Source organism: Talpa occidentalis, unplaced genomic scaffold, assembly GCF_014898055.3.
Source record: "Talpa occidentalis isolate TD23 unplaced genomic scaffold, MPIMG_talOcc4v2.1 talOcc4.6, whole genome shotgun sequence".
NCBI classification, from domain to species: Eukaryota; Metazoa; Chordata; class Mammalia; order Eulipotyphla; family Talpidae; genus Talpa; species Talpa occidentalis.
The window spans coordinates 101,902,732-101,924,631 of NW_023604972.1; the positions used below are offsets into that span (position 1 = coordinate 101,902,732).

Here is a 21,900-nt window from a genome sequence, read left to right on the forward strand (position 1 = left end):
GTTAACTTTGTTCTAGTTAACTTTTCTGAAGGGCATTTGAGAATTTATTTTGAATGATTATATTGGTATGATTAAAAGTTTTGTGAAAATGATGTTTGAAACAGATTTTGCTTTTGTAAATAACTTTTTTTTATATTTCTTTATGCTGCTGCTGAATAGTAATAGAAATGTTCCAGAAAGTACTTCCATTTCTATAATATTTATTGTAATAGTTTGTCTTTAATTTGGCTCTATGGTTTATGAATAATTTTTAAGTTTCAGCACCTTCTACAGTGTAAGAAAAAATGACATTTGAATAAAAATTCATACTGCATACTTATTCTCTGTTATTTTAGTAATGATGTTAATTTTAGTATTGCTACCTAGTGATTACTTATATTTACAATAATTTATATTATTAGTAATAAGTGATGAATGGTTTTCAAAACCTTTTTGAAAAATTCTTGTTTGGGACTTACTAGTCATTATTGACTTAGTTTAAGTGTATTTTCTTAATCTGTGCCTTAAAAAGTATACTTGCATCTTTATTCATTTTCTGAATAATTACTTATAACTAGAAATTCTATTAAAATGATTGTTTTTCCTCTTATTTTTAATTCATTAATTTATTTTTTGGCTTCTATTTTAGAAACCTTCTGCAAATGTGAAACTTGGGTGGCCAAGGACTGTTACTGTCACAATATTATCAAATGATAATGCATTTGGAATTATTTCATTTAATATGGTATGGGAATAATTTGGTTAATCTTGTGGCTGCTACATAATAGTTTATTACATGTTAATATTATTTTTTAAAATATTTTCTAGTATCATTCTTTCTTTTGATATTTAAATAAAATTCACCTTAATTCTATTCATATTTCACATTTTGTATACTGTCCATTTGTTCTACTTAAGATTTCTCTGAATTGAGGAATACTATATGATCATGGTCATTTTTGGTGCTTACATCTTTCTGCTGATGGTTCCACCTGACTCAGTTGGTACCTCCTTTGGCTGATGTCTAACTCTAAACTCAAATATTATCTTAGTTCAGGCTGTTCTAACAGACTACTATAGACTAAATAGTTTGTAAACAACAAAAATTCATTTCTCATAGTTCTGGAGGCTGAAAGACTAAGATCAGGGGACTGGCAGATTTACTGTTTTGGAAGGCCCGCTTCCTGGTTCAGAGATGGTTGTTTTTTTTGGGTGTGTGTGTCTTCATGTGTTGAATGGGGTTAGGGATCTCTTCTAAAGGCACTAATCTTATTCATGAGGACTCTACCCTTATGACCTGATCATACACCAAATGTCCAAAATCCAAATACTGTCACATTAGGGCTTGGGATTTGGATTATGAATTTATTGGTGGGGGGGCACATTGTGATCCATTTCCCCAAATACCACTTGCAGAAAGCATTGTCTGTCAGCCTCCTCTAGAACTTGGAGTAATTTGATGATGAGAAAAGCATATCGGAAAAAAATACTGACAAAACCTATTGTGAACTTAAAATTGAATAGCAGAGATGATAACTTTTCAAAATTCTATAGTCTTTTCCTACCCTGAGGTTTTCCCATTCATTAATATTTCTTGAAGGTTAAAACTCTGTCATCCCCCTCAATGTTGCTTAGCAGTTGATTTTTTTCCTCCCTTATCATCAAATTCCCATTTCCTGACCTATAGTATGTCTGGGAGGTTTAATCTTTAAAAACAAACACAAAAGACAGATGCCTCCTTGAAAAGAATTGTTTCCAGCTCTTAAAAATACAACAAAATGTATCTCTATTACAACGGGGTCTGGTCATTAAGTTTTAGAATTCTGTAAACTTCCTTTTCGGAAGTCTTTCTGAATCATGTTACTAATGATTGTTACTAAAATGTGATGTGTTACTTTCTCCCAGCTTGTAATTTATTTTCCATTTAGATCATTACTATAGTTGGTTGTGTTGTATATCATGTTCTTAGTGCTTTAAATTTTCTTTGAAGCAGATGAGCTATATATAAATATTATCTTTATAATTGCAGTACCTAGAGAAAAGTTTATGTGGGTAATGTCGATAAGGTAGACACTTTGTAATCTTCACTATATGGTCATTTACTAAAATTAATTAATCATTTCTATTTGAATGGCAGGGAATTATTAGTTAATTATGAAGGAGTGCCCCTTAATTGCTTAATTTCTTTTCATATTGCCTTTCTTCTAGACCCATTCCCAGTTTGTCATGCCAATTCTATATATTTTTGTTTAAACATGATTTTCCCCCCTTTCTTTTACACAATATACATCTTACCCTGTGGAAGTGAATCTGTTTCTAGTGTTAATTCCACATCCTTGACTAGTAGGGTCTCTGTCCGTGACAGGGCATGTACCCTTGTGCTTAAAATTAATCTAAATAACCGGTGAACTCACAGTCTCTGAATAGGTTGACTTTGGTTCTTGGCCTGGATAATTATATTGATGATGAAGAAAACATTAAACATTGGTGATAAAAGTTGATGCTTATTGAGCTATCACTATGTGCCTGTTATTAGGATAAGTACTGACATGAATTTGAAATTGATTTGTCACTGTAACCTTTCAGAGAGGCATTCCTGCCCCCGTTTGTGGATGATGGTGGGGGACTTAGTGTCACCCAGTGAGATGGGCACTGCTGCCCTCGCTAACATGCACCTGGGCACCTCCCTCCTCTTTTCTACTCCAAGTAGCAACCAGTCAGCCCATCATAGCTCAACATTTGAAGTCCTAGCTGTTTCCTCTCTCATGTTCATTAACGTCCTTAACAGTTGTCAGCTTTTCAATGGTGAGCTGACCTCTCAGGAGAGAATGGTGGTTGGGAGCAAGGTTCCACTGAGTGCCTCTGTTCTGGAGGGACAAGACATTTTGTGACCTTTTAGGCATCTGTGATCACTGGAGTTTGTCATCTTTCAAAGAGATAACCTTTAAGGTTCCTCAGCTGAACAATTCAGGGTAGACTCAGGAAAGGAATCAACATCTTTTGATTAGTTTTATGTTCCTCTTACACTATTTTTTTAATTGTTAAGCATTTTTATTAGCTGTGGTTAATTAATGCTAGAAAATGCTACATTGTTATAAGTACAACATGAGTGGATTTGCCTATAAAATATAGTATTTCTAAGATAAGAGGTTACATTGATTGGTGACTGTCCTTGCTCTTCCCAATAGCCTTCCTCAGTCACAGTGATTGAGCCCAGGGGCAGAAATGAGTTTGTGCCTCTTACCCTCATCAGGGAAAAAGGAACCTATGGAATGGTCACTGTGACTTTTGAGGTAAGTTTATTTCTATAATCATTCTAAGTGGCAACACTTTAGAGTTCATACCAATGGTAACAATTGTAAAAGTCAAGGTCCTTCGTATAATAAACATGACCCTTAATAAAAATGAAATAAAAATGTTTTATTTTCTGATAAATTTCATGGTTAATATGAAAATGTTTTCCTTCCTGTTTGAATATACTATGCTGACATGAAACACCATTATCATTTTAGATGTGGGAAATTATTAATAAACCACAAAATAGAATGATAATGTTAACTCTATAATATTTATGGTAAAAATTTTCAAGGATATAAATTATAAAGAAAAAATGCCCATGAGGGCCTCCCTGGTGGCACAGGGGTTAAAAGTCTCAGTGCTATCAAACTATCATCTGCCACTGTGGCATGAGTTCGATCCCAGGCCAGGGAGCTAACCCACTTGGTGCAGCAGACCTCTCCTGTCTCATCAGCTGCTCCCCTCAGCAGTGTGTTTCAATAGTTTTGCCTGTTCTGCTCCCCACTCTGTCTTTGGTGAATCCTCTCATCCCCCACACCTCTAGCCTATACCCCAATTTTTCTATTCATAATTAAATAAAAATTTAATCTTTAAAAAAAAAGAAAAATGCCCATGAGTTACTTAGGCTTATAAAATTATTTTATATGCAGTCTTAACCCCATTTACATTCCACACTTTAAAAATTACACTTAAAGGATGGTCTTACTAGTACATGAATAAGATAGACTATGGGTAAGGTGCATTTCTTAAGGTGTTAGCTGTAACAGTTGTATTTTATTGCTTACTGACCATGTGCATATAGCATTATGTCAACATATTTATGATCTATAAGAAACATATTTAAATCCTCAGCTCATTTTTGTGATTTATAAGCCAGATGATCTTACTCTATTTTCAAATATCAGAGCATTAGAACCTTCTGATACATTTCTAAGTATTAATCATAATCCATTAAAATGGATACTTAGTTAAATGTAGCATAATTCTTCTGAAATGTGGAAGAGTTTTATTTGTGCTTATGGGTACCTACATCATATGGCAACTGTTTTATTTACATAAAATAGAATAGCATAAGGCAACAGTGAATGAAAAATATAGTAAATACTAATTAAATGTGCAATAGTCTTGCAAGTTCTACATAGGAAACCTTAAACAATATTTCATGTATTTAGAAACATGCAATATGCTTTTGAACATTTAATAACAAATATAGAAAAAATATTTATAGTAGGGATAAAGCATTGTCAGATTATAACATTTTCAATTTCTATGTGTTTTAGTAGAATTTGATGAAGGATCTTACATATTCACTTGTAATAAATGAGAATTAAACCAGATTGCAACCCTTGCTTTATAAAACAGCTAAAAACATGTACCAAGCTTTTGGTCTGAATTGTGTAGAATAGGTAGACTTAAATTGCATTCTGTTAACCAATATGAGTGATTTCTATAAGCATAGTTATGTTGAAATAAAGTTTGAAAAGAAAAAATTATGGATTTCTGAAGTTATTTTATTTGATCTTGAAAATTCTGTTTGAGTAATTACAACTAACATTTACAGAGCAGTTAATATTTTCATATTTTATTCTAAGTGCTTTACACTGATTATCACTTCATAAAACAGCAAGTCCACCAGCAATCAATCTCCCTTGTGACCTGAATTCTTTCTCTATAGTACTTATCATCATCTAGCACATAGTAATTTATTTATTTATCATTTTTTTCCTCCCATTAAACACAAGGTCTAAAAGAGGTCAGGCTTTTAAAATAAATGATTTTTATTAAATCTTCACATCTTACCTATAAAATGGATATTATTATTCTAACTTAAAGATGAGGAAAATACTCCATAGAGTTGTTAAATAGCTTGACCCTGGTGACACAGTGAGTGGTGGAGGTTGATGCCATTATTTAAGAGAATTTACTAATCTTGAATACCTTCTTCTCAAGAAAAGATATTATGTTTTTTTCTCTGGTTTGGTATAATGGTCAAGAAAAAAGAAAACTCTTAAAAAGTTGCTTAATGCAATGATAGGATTAAGTTATAGGCCTTAAATTTCTACTACAAGGGTAGACTTATGTATAGGTTAGTATAATTCTTTTTGCAAAACATTTTTTAAGTAAACTTCAATTTTTTTGTCAACTGACATCACAATATTTTTTGATATTCATGTGAAATATTTTGTATTCATTGATGGCACCATGTGTTTTTTTGCAGGTAGACGGTGGTCCCAATCCACCAGAAGAAGATCTGAGTCCAATTAAAGGAAATATCACCTTTCCCCCTGGCAGAGCAATAGTAGTTTATAACTTGACAGTGCTTGATGATGAGGTGGGATAATGTTAAATGCTTACATAGGACAAGGATGCTGTCTGTATTGCCAACATGTTAGAAAACATTATATTAAGTATTAAATTGTGTTCAATATTTGAAACTATTTAAGAACATAGTCCTATGTGAAGTTAGAGTATCATGGCAAGTCACAATTTAGCTATAAATATCTATTTTGGAATATACCTTGTTAATATTTATCTCACTTAATTCACATGAAAGTGTGTACCGAGAAGCTGATTTGTTTGAATATAATTGGCAACCACTGGCATAAAATATGTAAGGAGTTTATAAACCCTGATAAATATTTTTTGTTACTGACTCTAGTTTTGATTAGGGTCATAAATATTTTAAAATAAAGGCAAAGAAAATTATACTGTTTTTGAAACTCTTTTGTTTGGCTGTTTGAAATGTTTACTTTCATAGGGAATTTTCTGTTGTTTTCACACTGCATGTTGATATAGCCAAGGATTAAGATAATGAGATAGCTTATCTGCTAAGGAAAGAATGAAACTAAATAATATGATGAGCTAAACAAAAGAAAACATAACTTTAAAGAAAATAACAGTGTTGCCAAAAAATAGGAATTTATAACCCTTTCCTTCCCTTGTTTTAAAAATCATGAAATCAGGGCATCCCTGGTGGCGCAAGGGGTTAAGATGCTGCCTATGAAGCTATCCACAGCCACTGCAGCGCAAGTTAGATCCCCAGCCAGGGAGCTACCCACATGGTGCAGCAGACCTCTCCTGTCTTGCCTACTGCTCCCCTCAGCAGTGTATATCAGTCAATCTGCATGTTCTGTTCCCCGCTCTGTCTCTGGTGAATCCTCTCACACCCGCACCTCTGGCCTGTACCCCAGTTCTTGTATGCACAAATAAATAAATCTTTAAAAAAAAGTCATGAAATCAAATCACAATAGATCCCAAGAAAATAAAGATGAATCAGAAAACATTGGAAAAGAGTATTTCTCTTAAAAAAGCGAAGCATTAAGTAGCATTGATAACTAGTTTATCTGCTTCTGGAAACCAATAAATTTTTTTTTAGATTCCAGAACATTGAAAATATTACAATAGGCCTCCCCTGATGGCCCAGTGGTTGAGCGCTGGGTTGTGAGGCTGCCCGCAGCCTCTGCAGTGCCGGTTCCATCCCCGGCCGCCAGGTGAGGGTCCCACATGGCCTGCAGACCTCTCCTGCTGCCCGCTGCTCCCCTCAGCAGTGTATTTCATCACTCTGCCTGTTCTGCTCTCTGCTCTGGCTCTGGTGAATTCTCTCACCCTCCCGCGCTTGTGACTGTACCCAGTGCTTGTATAAATAAATAAATAAATCTAAAAAAAAAAAGAAAATATTACAATTTGGGATAATAATTAAGTATACATTTTAATTGTAAGCTTAAAAGATCATCTTTTGAGTACCTTATGTATAGTATTGTGACTATAGCTACTAGTATTGTATTATATATGTGGCATTATTTATGTGAAAGTTGTTGAGAGTTGATCTTAAGTCCTCTCTCCTCCTCCCTATAAATAAAGTTAACTATGTGAGATGATGGATGTGTTAATTATCTTGATATTAGTCATCATTCCACAATGTATTTGTTTATCAAATCTTCAGGTTGTTTACTTTAAATATATTATAATTGTATTTGTCAATTATTCCTCAATAAAGTTGAGGGTGGAAAATGATGACTAATCAAATTAGAACTTTTTTTGGGGGGGCAAACAATACCTTCATATTGTCGGAGGTAATATTCATGAAGGTAAAATAATGTGAAGATGAATTTTTTTTCATTTTTCATTCATGAAATAGAATTTTGTGAGTGTAGGAGAATTTCAAGTAGTGCAGTGGAAATTAACCCTAAAATTTCCGGACAGTTACAAAGAAATAAAAGACTTCAATTTAACACTGTCAGCATTTTGCCTGGAATGACGCTGGTAGCCTGTTTATTAGTAGACTGTGAATGTTTCGTCTGACCTACCCACCCAATGAAACTAATGTTAGTGTTCATTTTTATTGTTAATTCTTTAGAGTTGTCTAGAGATTGATTAAGGTTGAAAGAATTAACTCTTTATATGAACTTTTTCTTATCTACCTAAAATATATTATTTACCTTCACAAAATATTTTAGAATATGAACTTTGAAAAGCCTCTTCATTTGTTCGTGGCAATTAAAGATTTTTTTATTTCTGTGTGATTGCATTAAAACATAGAAATATTTTACACTTTGTTTTCTTTGCAGGTGTTTTGGCTATTGATATTTTGCCACTGTTTATATTTCTTTGACAGGTACCAGAAAATGATGAATTATTTTTCATTCAACTGAAGAGTGTGGAAGGAGGAGCTGAGGTCAATACCTCTAGAAACTCAGTTGAAATTATCATTAAGAAAAATGACAGTCCTGTGAGATTCATTCAGAGTACTTATTTGGTGCCTGAGGAAGACCATATACTCTTAATTCCAGTGGTTCGTGGCAAAGATGACAGTGGAAATCTGATTGGCTCTGATGAATGTGAAGCTTCCATCAGTTATGCTGTAATAACTGGGAATTCAACAGCCCATGCACAGCAAAATTTAGATTTCATTGATCTTCAGCCAAACACAACTATTGTTTTCCCACCTTTTGTTTATGAATCACATCTGAAATTTCAAATCATTGATGATGCCATACCAGAGATTGCTGAATCATTTCACATTGTGTTACTAAAGGATACCTTACAGGGAGATGCTGTGCTAGCAGGCCCTTCTATTGTGCAAGTCACCATTAAGCCAAATGACAAACCGTACGGAGTCCTCTCATTCAACAGTATCTTGTTTGAAAAGACAGTTGTAATTGATGAAGATACAGCAAGGTATGGTTTATTTTAATCCTATTGGTGGAATTATGTTAATGTATTCCAAGATTTAATGTTTATGGTGTGGACATGATGTTGAACTGTTAAGAGTGTGTGTCATTTCCTCTATCATGGTTTCACTGTTTCCCTTTTTATTGTGGGAGGAAAGTGAATTCTTATTAGGATAGTTTCCTAGGATATATCTACATACCATTTCATCTTAAAAGCAGTCATTCTTTCTGAAACAGATTTCTGCTTTTTATCAGTGTCTGATGGTCAAGGTAACATTGGAAAAGCCTGTCGAAGGGAAATAAGTGTATCATGTGACTGTATATATTTCTTTTAAAATTTTCTAGATTTGAAGAAATTACGGTGGTTAGAAATGGTGGCACCCATGGGAATGTGTCCGTGAACTGGGTATTGACACGCAATAGCAGCGATCTCTCACCGGTTACTGATGATATCACACCAAGTTCTGGAGTTCTTCATTTTGCACAAGGGCAGATGTTGGCATCCATTCCTCTTACTGTTGTTAGTGATGATGTACCTGAAGAGGCAGAAGCTTATCTGCTTCAAATTCTGCCACATACAATACAAGGAGGTGCAGAAGTGAGCGAACCAGCAGAGGTAGAGCTCTCCTTGTGCTTTACTTGTGTGGATATTTCTGTGCCTAAGAAGAGCCAAAGAATTGATCTCACATTGAAAATTTATTTAGTTGCTGAGACAGGACAAACACTGGTTTTGTTACTTCCCACTCCTATAATAAATTCCACAAGCTATAGATTAGGAAGTTTTCAGATCTATTTTTGGTTCTTCTTTTACTCTACTCCATATCAATAATCATTTTTAGACACAACATATAAATAAATATAAAAAATCAAAATTGTCTAGAAAAATCAAATGTTTGGTAATCTCAGCTGCTGAGAATTCGGCACTTTAACTTTTTATTCCTTTGCCTGCAGCTTTTGTTTTACATTCAGGATAGTGATGATGTTTATGGCTTAATAACATTTTTTTCAATGGAAAACCAGAAGATTGAAAGCAACCCAGGAGAACGATATTTATCCTTGAGTTTTATAAGATTAGGAGGAACTGAAGGAGATGTGAAGATGTTTTTTTCTGCACTTTATATTCCTGCTGGAGCTGTGGACCCTCTGCAAGCAAAAGATGGCATCTTAAATACATCCAGGAAAAATAGTCTCATTTTTCCAGAACAAAAAACACAAGTCACTATAAAATTACCAATAAGAAATGATGCATTTCTTCAAAATGGGGCCCACTTCTTAGTAAAGGTATTTTGATTATTAAAATATTCTGAACTTTGGTTAAGCTGCAAGTGTACATATCCATGTGAGTGAGTTGATGTTTATTTTGCCCTCAAAATAGTGTGGATTCTACTATTAGTTACTAAAGGTTATAGAGGAATACCAAGGAGAGACTTTCTGCTCTTAAGGCATGAATAATAGGATGAATTATAGGATGAATAATAAAAGTACATCAGATATGAAATACAAGCCAGAATAAAATGCACATGATAATGAGTAACTCACAAACTCTTAAAGGGGGGAGGAGCAGGAGAGAGAAAGAACTCCCATTCTTTTGAGTTGATTTGGGAAACTTTGACATGGGACTGGGGATTTTAGGATAAATATATTTTTCATGGTAGGTACTGTAGGGAAGGCATTCCATAAATAAAAAGGCAATATGAGAAAAATTACCTTAAATTAATATTGTGTAAAGTCTTGTTTTTAAAATCTATTAGCTATAGATAGAAGCTCTGGATTTCTATTCACTTAAGAAGAAGAATTAAGAGCCCCCATCACATAATCCTTTTCTCTTATCTCTTTTAATCTATTAACTTTTATTAACCAAAATCTTTTAATTTTTTATTGTTTTAAAACAATGCTTAAAATATATATACACATTTATGATACTATGGTATAACTTCCAATCACTTGGTATTGGCTGATTCTGAAAATTAGAAAGCAGTAAGTGAGGCTTATCAAATTTTGGCCATATGAATAAAAATATGAAATCAGATGAATGGATAGCTTAAAAAAGTATGTGATCTTACATCACCATACATTTTGCTAACTGAAATAGGTATCAAATGAAACATCATCGCCTTTAATTTCTTAGAATCATATCACATGTCAATTTATTTCTTATTTTTTAAAAAGATTTATTTATTATGCATACAAGAACTGGGGTATAGGCCAGAGGTGCAGGGGGCGAGAGGATTCGCCAGAGACAGTGGGTAACAGAACAGGCAGACTGCCTGAAATACACTGCTGAGGGGAGCAGCAGGCGAGACAGGAGAGGTCTGCCGTGCCATGTGGGTAGCTCCCTGGCCTGCCAGGGCCCCAACTCATAATCAAGAGTTGCGGACAGCTTCACAGTGCTGTGCTTAAGCCCTTGCACCACTAGCGAGGGAACTTATTTCCCATTTTTGCGTAGACTTTGTTTTATGGTTTATTATTGCTTTCTCTGGAGTTTCTAACTGTCCCTTTTCTATATGTCACCCTCACTGTACTGTATCTCTCAGCTGTCTATATATGCTGAATGTTGAATTTAGCTGAGCTGCTTTCTATACTTGCTTCCCATTTGCTACTTAAGACCATTTTTTCCTAAACTCTTTAATTTTCTTGATCTCTTGCCTTTTCTTTCTTGGATTGTGTTTTAGTTTCTTTAAATACATATGCAGCTAAATATATCCAAGGTAAACCTTTTGAGTGAGTACTAAAAATGAAATTTCATATTCATATTGATAGTTTGGCTTTGTAGAAATTTCCAGATTAAACAGTTTCTTCTTCAGAACATGGAAGTTATTGTCTTTTAGCTTTCAGAGTTGATGAGGAGAAATTTGAAGGGAAAGAAACTATTTACCTTTGTAGGTAACTTGCTGTTCATCTTTGAAAACTTTTTACCTTCTCCTTAGCATTCTGAGTTTCACTATCATGTCCCACACTGTTCAGCACTTAGTGGTGGGCCTTTCATTCTGGAGACTCTTGTGCTTTTTTACCTTTTTCCTTTTTTTAGCCCGGCCACTGCTCATGCTAGACTGTACATTTCTTGAAGCCACGCTAGACAGGCCAACAAGGTGACTTGTTATGGGAAATGATTTATCAGTATATTGGGGATACCTGAAAAGCGATTTTTGCTCTGCATGGAGATCCCTTATGTCTATGGTAATTTTAATAACATTTATATTTTCAGTCTTTTGAAAATATCCACTATCTCTTTCAAAGTTGCTGCAGAGAATCCTCACATAAACAAAATCCTATTAAGAGCCTTTATAGGTCAGATATTTTTACTTGAGTATTTTTATAGCATCATGACAATTTATATTTAATGAAATTTAAAAATATACAAAATATCTGAATGTTGGTGATTCTGGTTTAGAAATCTACCTGCACCACTATTCCAGACTCAATTTTTTATGTATCTTTGTTTTCAGTTGAAAAACAAACTTCTTACAGTGCTTGCAGTTAATTTAACATTTAGGAAAAAACAGACATTAGTAATTGACACAATTCCTTGAGGTTCAAAACAGGGGTAGGCTCTGGAAAACTGGTTGGAATTGGAAGGTTGTGTAGTTTGTATAGTGTGTAATGGATGAACAACTAAAGAATAGGAGGCATCAGACTCTGCATGGAGAGTTGAATGAAGCTGAAGAAAGGAGAATCTGAGGCTTAAGCTCCTCATTCTTTAATACCTCTCCTAGCTAAATATATTAGTTTGAGATACAACTTTTGGCAGGCATGGGGTTCCTAATGTGTTGTCCCAATGGCAAACTATCTGAGCAAACGACTCTATGAATGGAGCAGTTTGATTTAGCGGATGCTTGAAGAATCCAGACAAAAAAAGCTTAGAGACTAGAAAGTAAGGCCTGCAAAATTAGTGTCTTCCTTCTGATCTGTTTATATCTTAACTTTTAATATAGTTCCTTTATATTTTTCAAAAAAATGCATCTAGAATTTAATTTTATATTTTTTCATACATGTAAGTAAAATATGACTTTCTTCCTTTCATTTCAGAAAGCTTTGACGTAAAAATATATGTCAATACCATTGATGTTTTAAGCAGTACTGAGTTAAACTCTTTGTGAATATACAGACATGAGTGTTCATTCACAAACGTGCTACTCTCACACAATGGTTATATTTTAAAAGCATTTTTTTGCTTCCAAACAATGCATACCTTATATGCTTTCCAATACATGCATATTTTTTCTTATTTGTTAATTCTTTGTGCTCGTTTTAAAGATAAATGCATACATGTCCATATGTATAGGTGTTGGAGGCGGCCACCCCGCGTACTGAGCAGAAGGACCTTGACCCGAGTCCCTAAGGCATGTGAAAACACATGCGTCTCGGAGGAAAACCTCTGAGTGACAGGACTTGGTGTTGAGAGCTTGGAAAGTGACCTGCGTGGAGTCATGCTTCTATATCTCCACAGTGTGAGAATACCCTGCGCAGTAGGCAGAAGGGCCTTGACCCGAGTCCCTAAGGCATGTGAAAACACATGCGTCTCGGAGGAAAACCTCTGGTTGACAGGACTTGGTGTTGAGAGCCTGGAAGTGACCTGCGTACATCTCCACAGTTTGAGAACAACAAAAATAATGAGTGAACTTCCCAGGCTCTGGCTAGGGGGCAATAAGATTATGTACATGAGAACTAACCACCTGGTACCCTACTGTCTGAAGTAAATAGATAATAGTAAGAAAATAGACTAATCATTCATACATGTTATCATTATATGGAATGCTTTGATGTTACAATTAAAATAGTATATACGGGCCTCCCCGGTGGCGCAGCGGTTGAGTGCTGGGTTGCAAAGCTGCCCGCGGCCTCTGCAGCACTGGTTCGATCCCCGGCTGCTCCCTGGCCACTGGAGGAGAGTCCCACATGGCGCGCAGACCTCTCCTGCCGCCCGCTGCTCCCCTTAGCAGTGTACTTCGGTCCTTCTGCCTGCTCTGCTCCCCTCTCTGGCTCTGGTGAATTCTCTCACCCTCCTGCGCTTCTGACTGTACCCAGTACTTGTATAAATAAATAAGTAAATATTAAAAAAAAAGCATATAATGAGCAATACGGCAATAAAGATTTGCTGCATGCTAGACATGACAGTCCCCCATGTCTGATTTCCCTCACCGTCGTGTCCCAGGTCTTGGACTCACTAGAAGTCCACAATAGGTATTTTCTCTAGAAGGAGTGATCGTTATTCCTGTGATGTTTTAACTGTCTTTACATTTTATCTTATAGAGTGATTGCACTAAAAAATCATGTTTTACCTTACTTGTTTTTTTCTCTATACTAACATTTTGCATCGCTTCTCTGCCTTTTGGCTAAGATCAAGTGTAAACTAACATTTTGCAAAAATGGTTGTTCTAAATTCTTTATATATAAATGAATATTTAGCAAATATTAAGTTATCCTTACCATTTCTTCTGTGTAGAGAAATGCTAACTATGCAACATTTTATTTTTTTAAAAATTTATTTTTGCATATAAGAACTGGGGTACAGGGCAGAGGTGTGGGGTGGTAAGAGGATTCACCAGAGACAGGGTGGGAAACAGAGCAGGCGGATTGACTGAAATACACTGCTGAAGGGAGCAGCGGATGAGACAGGAGAGGTCTGCTGTGCCATGTGGGCCACCACCTTGGCCAGGGAAGGAACTTGTGCTGCAGAGGCTGTGGATAGCTTTATAGTGCAGCAACTTAATCCCTTGAGCCACCAGGGAGGCCCCTAACTATGCAACATTCTATTTATTTATTTATTTATTTATTTTTAAGATTCTTTTATTTATTTATACAAGCACTGGGTACAGTCAGAAGCACAGGAGAGTGAGAGAATTCACCAGAGCCAGAGGAGAGAGCAGAGTAGGCAGACTGATGAAGTACACTGCTGAGGGGAGTAGCCGGCAGCAGGAGAGGTCTGCGCGCCATGTGGGACCCTTGCACGTCAGCTGGGGATGGAACCGGCGCTGCAGAGGCTGTGGGCAGCTTCTCAACACAGCGCTCAACTGCTACACCACTGGGGAGGTCCTATGCAACATTTTAAAAAGACATTTACTTTCGTCCTTTAAAGTATTTTGTTCATCATGCAATGTGAGAGTATGTGTGGGATCAGTACCAGTCCCATCCACTTGTGGAAAATCAACTTAAATCACAATCCTCTACTGGTGGTTACTTAGTGGCATTTTTTTTCCATATTACAAAACCTAATTGAGATCTCCAAAGAGTGGGAGATTGATAATGTTTCATTCAGTTCAAATCCTGCTTTTTAACTTAAAATTTCTTTCGTTTTTGCAGCCCTGTAGTGATTAGTCCTTTATTTCCAGGTTGCCACTGTATGGAATGATAAATTGGATTTTGAAAAGTTATGAGAGTAAGATATTGAAGGTTTGTGATATATCAGGATTCTTAGAGAGCTGAGCTTCTGATGGAGGGGTGACTTAGGCAATAATTTTTGTATAGGTGCTGCAGTTTCAGGTCTATGTCATGTATTGAAATATGCTGAGGACAAAGTCTCTATAGTCCTATTGGGAAGTAAGTCTAGAATGCCCAAAATGATGATGAACAAGCAATAGTGAAATTTATAATTAAGTTCTAACTTTAGTGAGGATCGCAGTAGAATTTCAGTAAGAGATAGATTAAAGACCACTGGAGAATCCAAGATCTTAATGGATATTAAAGAAACTAGTCTTTAAAGTGGTGCATGTTGGATTTGTGAGCTGATGAAGAGAGCATTCTAGATGAGAATACAGTGAAAAGTTACTGTGGTGATCATGTTCATCAGCTCTAGGGATATTGTGTTACATGTATATTGCATTTCTGTAAGCATAAAGCTATGTTAATTTACATTTGGATGTTTGAATGATTGGTAATAAATTTTCCTTGGCAGAGAAGGGGAGTGAATGAATGGTTGATTGGAGGTTTGGATCAGTGGAAGAGAGTAAGGAGATGTGGACAACTCTTTGATATTTGACTTTAAGGTCTAGGTAGTTGGATATGGGAAAAAAGGAGGAAAAGCAGATGATTGGGTTTGTGATGCCGATGGTGAGTAGACATAGAGCAGAGATGGGGATTTCTATTTTGGACATTTTTTCTATAAGTTATCTGGATATTTGTGGATGCCGAGTGACTATTGGTTATAAAGATTTAGGATTTGAAAGAGATTCAGAGATTAATAGGTAGAAGGTATCTTATAATTTTATAAGATAAAAGGGGCCTTCCTGATGGCCTAGCTTTTAAGTCTCAGTGCTATCACTGCTGAGGCCTGAGATGGATGCTGGCCAGGGAGCTACCCACATGGCACAGCAGACCTCTCCTGACTTGCCCGCTGCTCCCCTCAGCAGTGTATTTCAGTCGATCCACCTGTTCTGCTCCCCACTCTGTCTCTGTCTCCCCCCACCCCCGTTCTTCTACACATAAATAAATGAATAAGTAAATCTTTTTAAAAAAAGGCTGAAAAAGAACCCTGGGGAATAATAACTGAGGAGCAGAAAATGCTCAAGAAGCCAGTGCAGAGATTGAAACAAGATGAATGAAAGAGGGGAATGAAGTTGCCAGGTTATTGGTGAACTTTACCCATGTCTACTTTGTTGTTCCATGCTGTTAAAGACTTTAAAAGGGCCTCCCCTGGTGGCGCAGGGGGTTGAGCGCAGCGCTGTGAAGCTGTCCACAGCCTCTGCAGCGCGAATTTGATCCCAGCCGGCAGGAGAGGGTCCCACATGGCGCGGCAGACCTCTCCTGTCTCGGCCACTGCTCCCCTCAGCAGTGTGTTTTGTCATTCTGCCTGTTCTGTTCCCTGCTCTGTCTCTGATGAATCCTCTCACCCTCCTGCACATCTGGCCTGTACCCCGGTTCTTGTATAGATAAATGAATAAATCTTTAGGGAAAAAAAAGACTTAAAAAAAAAAACCTCAAAATTTTTTATTTTTTCCATTTTCACTTTTTTTTTTTTTTATAGTTGGAAAGTGTGGAGTTGGTGAACATAATTCCCCCAATCCCATCTATAAGCCCTAGATTTGGGAAAATCCGAAATATTTCTTTAGTGGTCACTCCAGACATTGCAAATGGAGAAATTGGCTTTATTAGCAATCTTCCAATCATTTTGCATGAACCAGAAGATTCTGACGCTGATATGGTAAGTAGGCTTCTTATTGATGGGGTCTCATAAGTTTACTATTTTTTTGGTAGGATTAGTATATAGAGTTAACAGATATTAAAAAGCTTTACCATTTACATTTTTAATTTGTAGTTGATGTAAGTAACTAATTAGTATGTGATTATCTGTCATTTTGCCATATTTGATAGAATAAATTTTTACTTATATCACAGCACTTTTCATGCTTTCCTTGAATAGAACTGGGTATCTGCCTTGGGCTCCATTCTTGGTGGTGGAGGGACAGTGGTGAAGTTAAGAAATGTCATATCTTATGAACTTTATTATGCATATATTATTTATGTGCTTATATATGTAAAGTTTTACATAAACACACACATATAAAAGCATAGTTACTATTACAGCACCTCTAATTCCACCCCCATTCTTGCCTTCAGCCTTACCATTCCCTCAGCTACAGCCTGTCTTGCTGATGTCTGCAAGTTTCTCTCACTTCTGTTTGATTTCAGTTGAGTTGGGGTTCAGATCAGGAATGAGGAGACTGGCATTGCCTTTGTTATCAAATCCCCATGTCAAAATATGGTGACGACAACTTTCTTTGTTTGCATATTTGATTCTTCAAATTGGCGGAGAAGCTCCATTTTTCAAGATGGTTTTAAAATTTGTATTTTCTTAATATGCTTCCCCCCTAAAAGTTAAAAAACTCAAAATTCTTTTAGTTTGTCTTAAAGAGTGGATTGCTTTTATTCTTTTATCTTATAGGATGTGAATTTCCCATTTCATATTTTTTCCTTGAGGGAAATTTGCTTTTAGGGAGAAAATGAAAGTATTTGCATTCTTCCCCCCAGGGAAACAGCAGAAAAAGTGGGAATTTCTCTTTCTTTTCTTTGTCCCATCCACAGCCTGGCCACACCCACTCCCTCAGAGTGATCTAAGGACTTATGATTCTGTTATTTATTTATTTGTTTATTTATTTATTTGCCTGCCCTAAGAATCTTACTTTGCTCATTGGTTTTTGTCCCTAACCACCACTATACAAATTAGCAGAATGGTTAGTGAGGAAAATATATTCCTTTTTCATAAGGAACTTAAACAGGATAGCATGTCTACCTTTTAAGTATTCATTTATATTCTTTGTTTTAAAAAAAGCTTGATTATGATTTGTATTGATCCTTTTATTATAAAAATTAAAGTATATAGTACTTGAGCAAAATTACCAAATTCAGTTTATTTCAGAATTATTAATAATAGCATTGATTTATTTTTCCCAAGCTATGGAGAAGCACTGTAATCCCTACCACAAACATACACTATAGGGATCCACTGGCTTCATTTCACTTGTGGGAACTGAGGTCAGAGAAATTAAGTAACTTGCTTAAGGTAACCCAGAGGCACGATTTTAGTATCATTTTATTTCTACTGCGTTTTTTGTGTTGACCAGAAGCATTTTTTTCTTCTATTCTTCTTTTGACCCCTGTCACTTTAGGATGCATTTTCGATATCATTTTCTTGTTTCAATTGCAAAAATTTATTTTTCATTTTAATTGTGATATGAAATTAATTCTTTTCAGGGAATCTGTTACAAATTTATTCTTAGCAAAATTGTGCTGTTTTTCTTGATTCTTTGGCTTTTAAATTACTTAGCTTTTTCTTAAAACTCAAGTTAGGGATTTTTTGGCTGGGAACAATTTTGATGATTGATTAGCAAATGCTAATAAAAATATATCTAAAATTATTTTCATACTTAAAGAAAAGTCTTGTTCAGTCAAGTTTTTTAAATGTCATTTGATTGTTCCCTTTAGTAAACATGTGTATTCATATAATGACATATACTCATACTAAAAATAAAGATTATATAATTTGTGAGATTATGATGGAGGAAATTTTTTTTTCCTTTTTATAAGGTATACATTCCATTGCATCGGGATGGAACTGATGGTCAGGCTTCTGTCTATTGGAGTTTGAGGGCCTCTGGCTTTAATTCAAAAGCAGTGACCCTGGAGGATATAGGCCCCTTTAATGGCTCTGTTGTGTTTTTATCTGGACAAAGTGACACAACAATCAACATTACTGTCAAAGCTGATGATATACCGGAAATGAATGAGACAGTAACACTTTCGCTGGACAGGTATTAACCTATATAGGAATATTTTAGTAACATTTATATATTTGTGTTTCTTAATTTAGTTTTAAAAATTCTTTTCTCTATATAAAGTAAAATTAAAAAAGTAAGATAAACATTCTGCTAGCCTTCTGACTTTTTGTTTTTTCATTGGTGATTCCTGGTTAGATTATTAATATTATGACACAGTGAACTTTTTCCCTGCTGTTTATTATGAAGAAACATTACATTGAGAATTTATGTAAGGTATCAGATAAATCTTATGCATTGAAAATATTGAGAAAACAGGCAGCAGCAAACCTAAAATGTTAGGGTAAGCAAATAGCTCTACTGGCTTCATTTTCAATAGAGGAGAGGATTAGTGCTTTTTTGGCTGAGTGAAAAGAAGAGTTAATCTTCATATAATGAAACTCCCTTTTTACATGGAATTAAACATTAAATAATACTTATTTTCGAGGGATTCAAAAATAATACAAATATAAGAGGTATTTTTCAGTAATAATAAAGATCAACTTAGCAATTCTCAGTGGGTCATTTATAATAAGAAAATATCACAATATCTAAAAGAGATTTTTTTTTCAGTAATTCAGAAAATCCTTTCTAAAAGATCATACATTTAATTAATAGGAATGAATTTAAAAAACGAAAACCAACATTATCTGCTTCAGGTCTCTATATTGAACATACTAGAGGTTAGTGTGACTTTGTGACTTAGCAAATTCATATTTTAGAAATATTAAAATTTACAAATAAGTTCAATTGGTATTATTTTGTACTACATTAATCAGGACTGAAGTAGTAGCAATTATTTTATATAGCTGCTGGTCTTCTCTATATTTTGTTGTCAGTCAGTTATATATTTTTCTTTGTAGGTGTTTTGTCTAAACATATTTCATAAACTTGCTGACTAGATGTTTTTGTGTTTTCATGTGAAAGAAAAATATAAAATGTAGGGACAAATTTATTGAACATTTACTGTTTCTTTTGTTTGCTTTTAGAACTGTATTAGGTTTACTTTCCTTTTTAACATAAAAAGTAAAAACCAAGAAAAAAATCCCACCAAAACCCAAAATCAATACAACACATATTGATTAATGTTTTTAATATACATTTTACATTAAATAGTAAGGAAAGGCATTATGATGAAAAATCAGAGAAATGTAATGGAGTTTAAGGTTTATATATTTCACTTATCTGCTTTTTCTTGAAGTTAGGTTTGAGTACTTATTGAATCAATGAAAGTCTTAAAAAATAAAGAAAAATGAATGGCAATTATAAACCAAAGATGACAGTCCATAGAAACTTTGTTAGCTTAACTGAGAATTTCTGCTTAGAAATAAATATTTATAGATGATTTAAATTATACCTTGGCAAGTTCATAGTGACTAATGTTTATGTTCTTTTCAAATAGCTATTTTTAAATTTTATCATGTTACATTTGGAAATTAATTAAATGGAATTTTTAGGTTATTTTTCTTTTATGGGTAAAACAGTATATAAGGAAGTATGAATCATGGGGTAGAGTACTTCTCTGTTACAGAATTTTTAGTTTTTCAAAGAATCACTGGCTTTAGATCTGAAGGTAGAGCTTTAAATTTTTTTTTAAACCTAATTAAAGCTACTAAGTAATTATAAGTCAAGCTGAATGAAATTTGCTCAGCTGCTGTGGTCTGTCAGAGTGCACAGCGCCTGGCAGGCCCCAGCACCTTGGAGCAGACCTGGTGAGGAATGTCTTCAATGGAACTTGACATGCTGGCTGCTAATGGGGTCATCTCTCTAAGTGGGAACTGCAGAATCCTTGCTAATATTTGTCAGTAGCAAAGAACCCAGTGTGCAGATTTCTCATAAAGTGAACATCACTAGCTCTTGGGGGAGATAAAAGAAAGCCTTTCTTAAGCCTTATTTTTACCCTGCCATTCTGATTTTTAATGGTATCAGTAAGATTTTGGCAAATGGTGTCTGTCTCCTTTATCCCCTCCCATCCTTCTTTCTGTGTTGGCAGGGTAGAAACCGAAAGGTTTGTCGTGTATTTTGGGTAAGTGTACAAAATAATGTCTTGTTTTGGTGATGCACCATTTTGCTCTGCAGATCATTGTTTTAGACCAGCATGCTGTTCTGCATGACCACAGACCCTGAGAAATTTTGCTTGTCAACTTGCCTGAGCATGCTTCGTGTATCGTTACATTTTCCAATAACCAGGGGAACTTACATGATTTTTTGTTGTTGTTGTTCTAAGTTTTAAGTTATGAATTCAATGAAGATTATTTGATAAAAACTTATGAGTATCAATGTAATTCTATGTTTTGAAAAAGAAGGTGAAATTTTAACTTTCCTTATAGTTAATATATAACCTAGGGAATAGTTATTGTGCTTTGCTTGTAAAATTCTTACCTAATATCTTTTATGAATCTTGAAATAGAGAATTAGCAATCAATATGTCTGTCTCTTTCCATTGGTTTATGAGGGCATTCTAAGTGATTTCTCTCCTATATTTTTCAGTTTTATAAAGAACTTTTCAAAATTTGCCTTTTTTGTATTAGGGTAGCGTTTGTAAAGAAAGCTTTATAATAAATTTGTTTAATGTCTGGAATGGATTTTTTATATTTTACATACTAATTCAGTATTTTTTATCTCTTAGCTTATGGGGACATAGGAAGTTTTAATTACTGAAAATATTGGGGTAAATAAAATTTGGGCAAATTTGCTATGAAAATCATATGTGACTGCATTAACATACAACAAATGTAACAATATAACAAATAACAAAATAACAAGTAAAACTGTTATTTGGACAGTGTCTTTTGTCTTCACTAGTATGCTAGGTATTGTCAGATTTCCAAAAACTAGGGAAGGATGTTAATTCAGAAGCTCTATTATATAGGAAATGAGCTGTCCTTGCTACATAGCAGTTGTAGCTTCATTGTGGTTCTGAGGTCTGATCAAGAGTACTTTGGTTCAATAGAAAGTGACATTTCGAAAAATGTAGAGCAGCTTGCAAAATTGAGAATCCTCAGAAAGCATGCTGGCTTTTAAGCCCTTAGAGTTTTGTAGTCCAGGTCTTTTTAATTCTTTTAATTATGCATTAAGCATAAAGACCAGAAAAAAAAACCTTGTTTTAATATGCTCTTTTGAGGTAACTTGTCATGTATCTCAGCTCCATTCTATGCCATTTTTTGGGTATATGTCCTACATTTTTCTCTTATAGTAGACTAAAA

General features: G+C 34.8%; 1 protein-coding gene across 4 annotated transcripts in view; it reads left to right on the forward strand.

Moving 5' to 3' along the window:
* ADGRV1 (adhesion G protein-coupled receptor V1) overlaps positions 1-21,900 on the forward strand; it is a 317,136-nt gene that overhangs the window by 41,213 nt on the left and 254,023 nt on the right. For all 4 annotated transcript variants that reach the window (XM_054688237.1, XM_037529850.1, XM_054688238.1 and 1 more), the window contains 8 exons: positions 629-724; positions 3,168-3,272; positions 5,495-5,608; positions 7,892-8,454; positions 8,793-9,063; positions 9,399-9,728; positions 16,408-16,584; positions 18,468-18,691. In XM_054688237.1, the coding sequence (XP_054544212.1) occupies positions 629-724; positions 3,168-3,272; positions 5,495-5,608; positions 7,892-8,454; positions 8,793-9,063; positions 9,399-9,728; positions 16,408-16,584; positions 18,468-18,691 (1,880 nt within the window). The remainder of the gene's footprint in view (positions 1-628; positions 725-3,167; positions 3,273-5,494; positions 5,609-7,891; positions 8,455-8,792; positions 9,064-9,398; positions 9,729-16,407; positions 16,585-18,467; positions 18,692-21,900) is intronic.